This window comes from Eulemur rufifrons, chromosome 20 (assembly GCF_041146395.1).
Source record: "Eulemur rufifrons isolate Redbay chromosome 20, OSU_ERuf_1, whole genome shotgun sequence".
NCBI classification, from domain to species: domain Eukaryota; kingdom Metazoa; phylum Chordata; class Mammalia; order Primates; family Lemuridae; genus Eulemur; species Eulemur rufifrons.
Window position 1 is genome coordinate 4689316 of NC_091002.1, and position 12195 is coordinate 4701510.

General features: G+C 59.2%; 1 protein-coding gene across 6 annotated transcripts in view; it reads right to left on the reverse strand.

Moving 5' to 3' along the window:
* The window catches only part of ABLIM2 (actin binding LIM protein family member 2), a 97820-nt gene that overhangs the window by 67623 nt on the left and 18002 nt on the right, over positions 1 to 12195 (reverse strand). For all 6 annotated transcript variants that reach the window (XM_069496523.1, XM_069496525.1, XM_069496521.1 and 3 more), the window contains exons 4-5: positions 8349 to 8475; positions 5558 to 5651 (exon numbers count right to left, since the gene is read on the reverse strand). In XM_069496523.1, the coding sequence (XP_069352624.1) occupies positions 5558 to 5651; positions 8349 to 8475 (221 nt within the window). The remainder of the gene's footprint in view (positions 1 to 5557; positions 5652 to 8348; positions 8476 to 12195) is intronic.

The following is a 12195-nucleotide window of genomic DNA, read 5'->3' on the forward strand; positions in this document are numbered from 1 at the left end:
TGATGACTGATGGGGTCAAAAGAGAAAAGTGTCCTTGCTACTTGTATCACTTCTCAGTGTCACTGCCTTCTCTACAGTGACCGGGGTGTTCCAGTCCCAGTCATTGGCACATTGGCCATACCCTGTCCTTTGAGGGCTCCTCTCTCCCAGTTTCCACCAAGAAGGGCCTGAAACATCAGCAACTGGTGGTTTCAGTGCAGAGACCTGCACGGCCACCCCCGGCTGCCTGGGCAGGCAGATGTCCCGCCCTCACCGGTGCAGAGCGCAAGATGGTTCGCATTTAAAAATTATATTAAAAGTCCATGAGATTTTGTAGTGCATGGTTTTAGAAAGACATCTTGCGACTTCCCACAATTGGCTGTCATGTTTAATGAGCCAGAACAAGGCTCGTCAGGGAAGCACAAATATAGCCTGTGGTGGCACGGAGCATCCACAGGTCCCCAGCCAGTGCCAGGCACGAGAGAGCATTTTAAGGGTGCCCTCACCTTGGACGTGCAGAGCAGGCCAGCATGACAGAGCCGAGGCAAAGCCGCCAAGCTCCGGGATCTCCTCCCCTTCCCTGCAGAGTGGAGCCAGCAGTCCCTCCTCACAAGGGTTCGGCGGGGGGGGGGTACAGATCAGCCCTCCTCTGCAATGGGGCTTGCACACCTGAGGCAGATGGCCCCTTTCCTCCCCAAATCCACCTACAGATCCCAGAGCAAAGGCGTCCTCTGCGCACTGGACAGCAGGCCACATGGGCTGCCCCCCACCCCCACCCTGCCCCGGGCCCTCCCTCCACCTGGCTCAGACGCCAGCCCTTCAGGCCCAGGGCGGGCTGCTCCCCCAGGCTGCTCCTCCTACACTCACCCGCCCAACTCAGAGCTTTAGTTTCCTTTTTGAATTTATAGAACTAAGTCCAGTTCTTAAAAGACCTAATCACTATGGTGTGCAGAGAAAATAAAATTTATGGAGAAGCAAATCAAAGCTTTGAGCAAGAGCCAGGCAACCCAGGGAGTGCTCGGTGGCCAGCACAGGATCCCCAGGGGCTCTTCACCCTGGGAAGAAGGGTCCAGCATCCTGCCTGGCACCCCATTCCTGTCCTCCCCACTGCAGACCCTGCCCCGCACCCATCTCCTCACAGACCTCAGAGACGGTTCCTCCTGGCACCCGGCCAGCCCAGCCCACTCCCCTCTCCCTCTTCCTCACTTCCTGGCTCCATCTAGGGCGCGAGCTTCAGGGCAGCCAGGCAGTGCAGCCACGTTCTCCACTGTACCCAGCTGCAGAGCAGTGTCGCCCGCAGAGGAGCCGTCCAGGAGATGCCCTGAACGAGGAAGCAGGGAGCCCATGAGGCCTGCCTTGGCCATTCCCGGAAGGACCAAAGGGGTTCCGCCAGAACCAGTCTGGGAACAGCTGCCAGGATCCCACCTGTGGACATTCACGTGCACATCTGCACATCAAGGCTCTAAGGTCCTGCCACCAAGACTGCTGCTTAGCACTGCTGCCCCAGCATCCGCACACTCCGGGACCAGGGAACACAGTGGAGGACACCAGGAACCAGTGGATGACGTGGCTGGGTTGGATGTGATGCAGGAACATGGTGGCCGGGCTAATGTGTAAGCATGTGTGTCTGGGTGTGTCTGCATGTCCATGTCTGTGTCTGTGTCATCTGTGTGTCAGTATATCTTATATATGTGTCTGTGTGTCAGCATGTGTTTCATGTGTGTGTATGTCTCCATATGTGCTGTCTGTGTTGTCTCTGTGGCTATGTGCTGTGTGTCTGTGTGTTGTCTATGTGTTGTGTACGTCTGTATATCTCTGTGTATCTATGTGTGTGCAAATCTAAAAGTATGACTTCTAAATGTTAACAGTAGTTGATCTGTGTGGTGACATTCATTAGGATTGATTTTCTTTGTTTATTTTATGAAATACAGGTATTCCTTCTGAGTGTGCTTTTAAAATTAACACATTTATTTTTAAAAGAGAGAGAGAGTGAAGTTGGGAGCTTGAGAAGCTGACTTTACCTCTATCCTTCGGAGACACTGCATTTGTTAGGAAACATGTTTGTTTTCTCCCAGTGCTGAGAGTCATCCACGTTTAGTCATCCAGTGCAAAGCGCCCAAGAGCAGGCAGGAAGAAGCAAGTGAGCAAATCTCCCACAGTTGCAGGATATGGTTTGGCTTGAAATGGAACGATGTCTAGTGACCCCTGACTCAGGGCAGAGTGAGCCCCTCTCCTGCGGGCTACCCCAAGACCACACTCCTCAGGGCAGAGGCCCTGTCCCCTTCATTCCCTGAACCCAGCACCCAGCCCCGAGTGGGGCACACAGTGAGTCCAGGAAGGGTCTATGCAATGAGTGGCTGACTGAGGAATGAAAGAAGCGAGAAAGGAGGGATGGAGGGAGGGAAGAAGGGAGGGAGGAATTAATTAGTGGGCCCAGGGGGATGCTGGGCTCTTCGTTACCATGGAGACAGCCAATGGTGCACAGGCTGCACCAGGCACTGTAGGGTTAACAGAGGGCGGGGCTGAGCAAGAAGTCCCCACCCCACCACACAGGCCCACATCTGCAGGGAGGCATCACCTGACCTGGAGGGAAGGTGGGCCCGGACCTGGGAGGACCTGGAAGTCTGCAGGCAACACCTCCTCCCCCTCGTTCAGCCGTGGTCCAGGTCTGGTCACACCCTGATCCCTCTGAATTCACCAGCCATGTCCCCCCCCCCGTGGGGTGACCCCCTCCCTCTCCAGGAGTGGGCACTGCAGCATACTGCTGCCAGGTAGCGGGGAAGCCTCGCCACCCACCTCTGCTCCCACAGTGCAGCCCCCCACCCCAGCAGCGCATCTTGGCCCACGGGGTGGGGGCACAGTTGTCAGCCCCTCTCACACCCCCAGGGGACCCCAGCAAGGAGTAGGCTCATGGAGACAGACACCCAGAGACAGACAGGCTGCGAGAAAACACACAACAGTGGATGCTACGTGTTTAGAAGTGAGCAAGGGAGGGGGGGAAGGAAAACCCCACTATCACCACCGAATGCACATTTCACGGCGGGCGGGTGCTGCTGGCACCCGGAGTTTAAGATGGCACCATGCCTGCCCTGCGCAGGCGATGGCTCCTGCTGGCAGGGGAGCCTGGGATGCCAGGGCTCTGCAGAGAGGAAAGCCAGGATGCGGACAGGCACCTTTGGAGCAAAATGGTGTGGGGACAAGTGCCTCCCGGGGGCCTCATCCCTGACTGATCTGCCCCTGAAAACCCACCCACTGCAGTGCAGCATGGGTCCTGCAAGCCCCCATCAGCCCCTGGGAGGTGTGGACCAGGCTTCCTACCTGCACAGTGACCCGAGTCCACCCACTCCCTGCAGCGTGTGTCCGTGAGGGTGGACGTGCTCACCCTCAGCCAGCGGTCTGTCACCTGGTCCGGCGGCTCCCAAGAGCCCACTGTTGCCTGGCCGGGCGCTGGCACACTGGGCCGAGCTTCAGGCAGTGCCACCTCAGCAGCGGCAGCTCCCCTTCTGCGGAGCCAGGCTCGTCTCCGCCCTCAGCTCCCGCCTCGCACCACCGCGGAGGCTGCTCAGAGCTTTGCAGAGCCCGCCGCCGACTCAGCCCCACCACGCAGACTTGCCTCCCCGGCAGAGGCGAAAACAAAAGCATTAATCTTCCCTGCAAGGCCCTTTCTCCCTCACCACAGGCGAGAAGGAAAACCCAGACCTGTTCTGCTCCTGCTCCTGGCAGCTGGGGCAGTCCCCTTCCAGTGAACCGAGGGGCCCCACTCCTAGGCACCGAGCCCCCCATTCTGACTTCGCATTATGTAGACATGAGGTCAACCCTGCCCTTCCAATCTATCAAGGGGGCCACTGACTGCCCCATCAATTACCACCAGGCCAGCACTGAGCTGGGGGCCCCTCCGAGATGGGGTCTTCCTGATGCCCTGACCACCAGGTACAGCACGTGCCCAGGGCCCAGAGGGGCAGAGCAGCAGGGACAGGTCAGTTCTGCCTCACCTAGGCCAGGGCCTCTCTGGTGCAGGGGCCGCTGCCCACAGACGTCAGGAAGGTGGGTCGGGCTAGGTGCACGCGTACCTGCAGCCCTGACAGTGGCGGCCCAAGGTGCACTCCCTTTAGGGCATTAGGCACAACAGGGTGATATGCTATTAAGTCAAAAAGCAAACCCACATCTGTGCACCAGGAGAGGATGAGGGGTTCCAGGACAGCCTGGGCAGCCTGGGCTAAAGTCGGGCTCTGCCACCTGCTCTCAGGTGGCCAACGGCCCAACATGTGGCCAGACCCAGCTAGATGCCCAGGTGAGTGGCAGGACGTGGTGCGTGTATGGTGTAGGGTGGAAGTGCCTGCATTTGGTGTTGACCTGGTGAGCTTCAGGGCCACCTGCATTTCAGAGGAAGAGCTTATGATATGATGAAATATGATACAATATTAAAACATGCTTATGTACGAATCTGGAGTCTCCACCTGAGGAAATGAGAGGCAGTGAGAGGGACTGGAATGGGTGTGGCTGAGGGAGGGATTTGGAAGAAGGTGGTCTGAGGTCCAGGTGCACCTCTGCACCAGGTGTCTCAGAGGTGAAGAAAAGCACCTCAGTGTCCTCAGTTCAATTCCACTCAAGCATTCTGAAGCCCTCTCAGGTGCTGGGCACCTGCTGTGGGAGCTGGAGAGGAGGCCTCGGAGATCCAGGGAGCACCCATGCACCCTGTACAGCCCAGCCTCTGCGGCAGCCAGAGGGGCGCTCTAGATGCAGGTCCAGCCCAGGGTCCCCAGCCCCCCAAGTGCCCACTTCCTGCAGCCTCATCCCCACTCGGCCTCCTGCCCACTCTCACAGGTCAGTGCACAGTTCCTCCCCATTCTGAGACCCTCTGGTCACCTGTCCCCTCCCCACAGGCCATGGGCCAGCCCAGGGACTGGGACAGTCCATCTGCCTGTCCTAGCACCCAGCACTAAGCCGAGGCAGCCTGCAGAGCAGGGCGGACCTGTGCATCACATGGGCGGGGCCTGTTCATTGAGTGGGCAGGGCCTTGCACCGGGTGGGCGGGGTCTGGTCCTGGGGCCATGGGATTTATTTCATTGAACGGAATGTAGAAAAGCGCACAGCATGTGTGATGTTCACACAGGGAACACGCCCACATACCTACCACCCAGGCCAAGAAACAGCACTGTCGGTACATAGAATGCCCCCATAATTGCCACTTACCCTGCCTGACAGGTGACCACCCTGGGGACACAGTCCTGCTGTCCCCTCAGGGTGGGGCCCTGGGCATCACCCCTCCAATCCCCCAGGTTCACTTCCCATCCTCCACACCTGAATCCCAACCTATACAGCAAAAGGCTGGGCCAAAAGATCTCAAAGTCCTTCCCCTTCTCCGACTCTCTGAGTTTGAAAAGTGGCACTGGTGTGAGGCAGGCTTCCTGGAGGAGGTAGCACCGAGCAGGCCCCAGAAGGTGTCCTGTGGTGGTGCTGGGAGGAGGGGGAGGTGAAGGCTGGATGGGACAAGTTGTTGCACAAACACACACAAACCTCACACTAACTCCCAGGGGGCAGTACGGCCCCAGCTCAGAGAGGGCGGGGCCCCACCTACCTCCAGCACTCGCCCTGTGATGTACTTCTCACAGCCATCGCAGCGGATGCCGAACTTGGTGTGGTAGTCAGCTTCACAGTAGGGCAGCCCGTCCCTGCAATGAGACAGGCGGTCAGGACGGGGCAGGGTCACCCAAGGATGGCTGGTGCTTTACCCCAGGATCTGACAACTCTCCCCAGCCAGAGGGTCTGCATCAAAGTGGGGACATGCCCACCTCCTCCTGCTCCAAATGACGATCCCTCTAATATGCACCTGCCCCCATGAGAAATGCCCCGAAGACCATCCCATTTCACAGATGGATGCACCGAAGCATGCAGAGGCAAGGCTGCTTATGCAGCGGGGGGCCGAGGGGCTGGCAGTTGCCTGCAGAGGCTGGGCCGAGGGAACAACAGCCACATCTGGGAAATGAGAGATGTTTCCACAGACCTGGCTCTTTCCAGTTCCTTCCATCCAAAGATTAACATCTGGGGTACCTTAGAAAAACAGGAGCCAGAAAGGGGGTATGGCAGGGCATCCACTTTGGGGACCAGGCTCAAGGACGACAAGAAGGCCAGCTGCAAGCAGGTGGGTTAGGCAGGTGCTTCCTGCTCCCAGGAACTCGACGGTGACAGGCTGGCTTTGGCCACACCTGGAGGCGCCCTGGCTTCCTGCTAACAGGAAGGAGCAGGAGGGCCACGTGGCTGTGTCTACTCTGCGCACGTTCACAGCGTGCCTCCTGCTGGCCAGGTGCCCTCACGGTGTCAGGGAACTAGTGTCAGATAGACAGTCATTCCGGGCCCTGCCCCTTGAGCAAGCTGCCTACACTCTGAGACTCCAATAACAAGCTGCGGGGAAAATAGCTCTCTGCTGCGTCACGGACGGGAGGATGGTGCGGGCGCAGCTCCTGGGGCTAATTCAGAACCTTTCGTAATCACTGTTCAGGGATTGATATAACAGGACAGTGCCATACAGATGTCGGAGTGAAGGGCAGAGGTGGTCCCGAGGTTTCCAGGTGGCCTCGCTCAGCAAAGGGAGGTGCTGCTGAGCAGTGGTTAAGTGAACAGGCTTGGACTCAAACGCCACATCCCAGCTGTGTGACCCTGGGCAAGTCACTTCACCTCTCTGAGCCTCAGCTTCTCCACTATAAAATGGGAGAAATCATAGTAAACACTAAACAAGAGAAGGTGGGGCCAGAGCCTCACAACTGGCGGGCCCCTGCCCACAGCAGTGAGGCCACTGTCATTACCAACCGGGCCCAGCAGGAGCTGGGTGTGGCGTGGCCTGCACAGAGCAGGGCCCCTGTCCCTCCAGTACAGCCCCCCTTACACTGCCAAAGTGGCGTGTTGTTCCAATTTGGTTTGATTTTCACACAGCTGCGACAGAAGGTAGATCTCCCAAGCTGTCAAGGAGTAGACCTGAGCTAACGCCGCCCTCTTCTCCTCACAGCTGTGGCATCCCCAGGCCCACGGACGCCTCGACAGGGGAGGGCCCAGCATGGGGCCACGAGCCTGGGGCTGGGGGCCCCTCTTTGAGTGTGGCCTCCAGCTGACCCACGGCTCTCTGAGAAGCTATTTCTCAGGAGGGCGACAGCCCTTCCTTCCACACGAGGGAGCAGGTACAAAACAGGTCCTTAGGACCTACTTGCAAATGCCGCTGACCTCGGGCCCTCATTATAATCCACAAATGGGTGCATGTGCAGCACACCCAGGAGGTTAAGGACAACATCTCCATGGCAACACCAACGCCCTCCTTGTCAGTTCTGGAACAGCTCCGGAGGCTGCTAAGTAACATGTGTGGTGCGGGTGCGCTGCCAGCACCGCGTGAGGACCTGCAGCCTGCTGGGGCTGGGTGCCCTAATTCCACATCCCAGCACTCTGCCTGTGACTCGCACCCACTCGTTTGCTATGACAGAGGCCGGGAGCGCACGCCCCTCTAAGGCCCTCCACGCTGGTGCAAGCTCATCTTGGTGTGGGGATTTTACTTAAAATGACCCATTTGAGATAATTGTAGACTCCGTGCAGTTACAAGAAATGACACAGAGAGGTGTACTTCGGCAGTGTCCCCCAGTGGTGACGTCTCACAAAGTTAGAGAGCAGTTGACCAGAAGTCAATACGGGACATCAGGGACATTGTTTAGGCTCCCTATTACAGGCGCTTATGCATGTGTGTGTGCGTGGGTGTGTGTGTGCACGTATGTGTGTGTGCACTTTGTTCTTTGCATTTTATCACAGGACTTTTTCAACTTGGTCAATTCCTGTGACGATTCTGTTCCCTTTGAAGCATCCAGAACAAGCGCAGCCTTTGCCAAAACCTGCTGGAGGAGTCTCTACTTCCCAGGAGGGAGCCCTGGCTGCCCTCACCCATGCTATTTGGGGGCAGCCGGCCCAGCTCCTGTCCTCCTGGGGTAGAGACACATCCCAGCTCCTGGCCTTGAGCTGCCTCTGCTCATAGCCATGACCTTCCCAAAAGGCTCCCCATCGCCCCTGATCAAATGTCGCTCCTCTGCCCCTCAAACCAGCCACCACCCCAGCTGGACTGCACATCTGGGGGACACTGTGCCAGCGGGAACTGCCCAGGGTCCCCTGCCCCGCAGGAGACAGAGCACAGTTGTGAGGTCTCTCCCTGACAACGGAGAAGGGTCAGCCTCCTCTTCCTGGTTCCTGTTGCTGACACTGCTTTGCCCTCTGCAGGACAACTGCAGGACAAGAGTAGCCTTGGACAGGAGACACGGCAGGAGAGCTGGGACCCAGCCCCACCCCCAGAACAAGGAAGCCCGGGCTGATATCTCCTTGGAGCCCTCACCCCCACGTACTTGCTGATGTACTCAGCATTCAGGAGCTTCCCGCAGGTCTTGCACTTAAAACAGCCCAGATGCCAGTGCTTGTCCAAAGCCACCAGGGCCTGGCCGTTTTTGATCTCTGTGCCACAGCCCCCGCAACCTGGAAGAAAGAGAACAGAACACAGACATCCTCACCATGGGCGGAGAGGCACAGGGGAGGCCGGCACCTGCACTGTGGGGCCTCCCCGGGGCACGTGAGGTGACCTGGGGGAAGAGGTGCCTGCCCCACAGCTCTCCAGACCCCGGGAAGGCACCTGGAGCAGCAGGAGGGGAGGGACAGAGGAGACTGCCAAAGCCAGCCCTCCCCTATTACACAGCAGCCCATGGGAGCACGTGGAAAACAAATCATGAGGTTTGCTCCTGCATACATTGGGTGCCCACTGTGTACATCCTGGGCCAGGAGCTGGGGAAACTGAGGCCCTTCCTTCCAGAAGATGGGAGTGGGCTCTAGCAGAGGTGTGTACTCAGACAAGAGCACATGGGGTGGGGGGCAGCCAGAGCTCTGACAATGGTGGGTCTGGGTGGCCCGCTTGTCCTCTGCTGGAAGGTGGAACTTTGAGCCTAACCATGACCCAAGGTGCCCACCAGAGGGAAAAGTGCCGCACGGGAGAGGCCCGAGTCCCCAGCACCCCCACCTCCCCACCCAGTCAGCCTCGGCGGTTCCTCCCTCCACACCCAGCCAGCCAATCGACCTCTCTCTGCCGTCCTTCCCTGTGGTGACCAGTGCTCTCCAGGGCAAGGCCACCTGCTCAGCGCGCCCATGGCTGCCTCCTCGTACCCCGCCCCCCCGCCATGCTTCCCCCACTTACACCCCCCTGCGTCCAGGGCCTCAGTCCCAGCCCTGCCCTGCAGAGCCAGTGGCCCAGGGTCCCTGCAGCCCGTGGGCAGCTACACAGGGGGCTCCACAGCCAGGTTCACGTGTGCTGAAGACAGTGGGAGCCCTGCAGGGGCGGAGCAGGTGGGGAGAGCCAGGGAGAGTCTGGTGCCTGGGCCTCGCAGGGTATCTGCGTGAGTGCGTGAGCATCTGTGTGCACGAGTGTGCAGCTGCGTGTCTGTGTGTCACCTGAGCCTTCACGTGAATGTGTGTCTGTGCATGAGTATGTGCCTGTGTGTGTCTGTGTGTATGAGAGTGTCTGTGGGTGTGAGGGTGTATGTGTCTGCGTGAGTGTGTGTGTGAGTGTGTGCATGAGGGTGTGTCTGTGCAATGTGTGTCTGTGTGGGAGGGTGTGTGTAGTGTGTGTCTGTGTGGGAGGGTGTCTGTGTGAAGTGTGCGTGTGAAGTGTGTGTCTGTGTGTGGAAGAGTGTGTGTGGGAGGGTGTCTGTGTGAAGTGCGTGTGAGAATGTCTGTGTAGTGTGTGTCTGTGTGTGGGAGGGTGTCTGGGTGTGGGAGGGTGTGTGTGAGGTGCATGTCTGTGTGTGTAAGGTGTGTGTCTGTGTGTGGGAGTGTGTGTGTGTGTTGGGAGTGTGTCCATGTGTGGGAGGGTGTCTGGGTGTGTGAGGTGTCTGGGTGTGTATGTGTGGGAGGGTGTGGCTGTGTGTGGGAGGGTGTGGCTGTGTGGGAGGGTGTGGCTGTGTGTGGGAGTGTGTGTGAGGTGTGTGTCTGTGTGTGGGAGTGTGTATGTGGGAGGGTGTGTCTGTGTGTGGGAGTGTGTAGGGGGGGAGGGTGTGTCCGTGTGTGGGAGGGTGTCTGGGTGTGTGAGGTGTGTGTCTGGGTGTGTCTGTGTGTAGGAGGGTGTGGCAGTGTGTTGGGAGTGTGTGGGGGGGAGGGTGTGTCTGTGTGAGGTGAGTGTGGGAGGGTGTCCTGTGTTGGGAGTGTGGCTGTGTTGGGAGTGTGTGGCTGTGTGTGGGAGTTTGTGTGAGGTGCGTGTCTGTGTGTGGGAGTGTGTGTGTGGGAGGGTGTGTCTGTGTGTGGGAGTGTGTGAGGTGCGTGTCTCTGTGTGGGAGTGTGTGTCCGTGTGTGGGAGGGTGTCTGGGTATGTGAGGGGTGTGTCTGTGTGTGGGAGTCTGTGTGTGAGGTGCGTGTCTGTGTGAGGTGTGTGTGGGCGTGTCTGTGCATGGGAGGGTGTCTGGGTGTGTGAGGTGTGTGTCTGTGTGTGGGAGTGTGTGCGTGAGGTGTGTGTGGGAGGGTGTGTCCGTGCGTGGGAGGGTGTCTGGGTGTGTGAGGTGTGTGTCTGTGTGTGGGAGTGTGTGTGTGTGTGGGAGGGTGTGTCCGTGCGTGGGAGGGTGTCTGGGTGTGTGACGTGTGTGTCTGGGTGTGGGAGTGTGTGTGTGGGAGGGTGTGTCCGTGCGTGGGAGGGTGTCTGGGTGTGTGAGGGGTGTGTCTGTGCGTGGGAGGGCGTGGCCGTGCGTTGGGAGCGTGACAAGGGCGGGGCTTGGGATCCGTGCAGAGCAGACGGGGAGGGGCGTCTGGCAGGCAGGCCCTGGTGCCCGCAGGCGCACAGCGTCTGGGCTCAAAGGCCAGGCAGGGACCCACCTGGCCTGAGCCTCCAGCCAACGTGGACATGGCGTGGCCCAGGCCCGACTGGCTCGGGAGCCACCCTGGCCCCACACCCGCTGGGTCCCGCCGAGCCCGGCCATCCCGTGGGAGCCCAGCGCTGGGGCGGGGCGGGGCGGGGCGCGCACGCGCACTACAGGCCGCGCTGCTTGCACGTGAAACTACGGAGAGGCCGGCGCGTGCCCCGCACGTTGTCAGTGAATAGTGCGGAGCCAGTGAGGCCACGCGTTGCCCCGTAGGCAGGGGGCTCTGCAGACGCTTTCACACATGCCTTTGTTGTTCTTTGGTGGAAACCAGAGTCATGTCGTTTTTGAGGATAAAAAAAATTAACACCTACAGAACTGCCGGTCGACCTCTGCATTTCCTAAATCGTTGCCGGTACATTCCCGCGGAGCTCTGGGAAACAACTGGGAACGGGTTCCAACTCCACAGGGGGCCGGAGGGGCAGGGTGTCTATTCCCCTCAGGCCCTGGAGGTCCAGTGCAGATGGGGGCTCCAGAATGAACAACGAATGGGGACCAGGTGACGGGACGCCCCCCAGCCTGAGTCCAGGAGGCACCTGTGCCCCCCCAAGACCCTTCCCACACTCCACTCCCTGTCCTGACAGACGAGACAGCTGCCGGGTCCAGCTCTGCACCGCGGTGCCCTCACTCACGGGATGACTGCGGGCACATTTTGTAAGCTCTACACCCAGTGGCTCTTATTTGGGGGCAGTCTTGCTCCCCAGGGGACATCTAGCAATGTCTGGAGACCCTTCTGCTTGTCACTACCTGGGGCAGGGGGCTCAGACGTCTAGTGGGCAGGGCCACCACCCACCAAACACCTGCAGTACGCAGGACAGCCCCCACGACCAAGCAGTCTGGGCCCAAGTGTGAACAGCGCTGAGGCTGAGAAACCTTGCTCCGAGCCTTGGGTGGCTTCTCTGTTAGTGGGCACACCAAGGCAGCACGCCACACCAGGCTGCGGTGATAACCAGAGGACAGGCGGCAGAGAGCAGTGGTCACATCCTGCCTCTGCCTCCCACCTGCTGTGTGACTGTGGGCCAGTCACTTCACCTCTCTGGGCTCCAGTAAAATGGGGACACACTTTATGGTGACCAGAAGCTCTCTCTCCTAGAGAGCTGGCGTGGGTGCAGGGCCCCAAGTGAGGGCGTGTTTGATAAACGAATGAACACATGTGCAGTGACAGCCACTCAGTCAGCCCAGTGCTGCTGTAGTTATCACTACTGCAGTCATCCCTCTGGGAAGCTGTCGCAGGCATCTCCGCCACTCTGCCTCCTACCAGATTTAGGGGGCTCCCTCCCCTCCCTACGCCTGACCTCGCTCG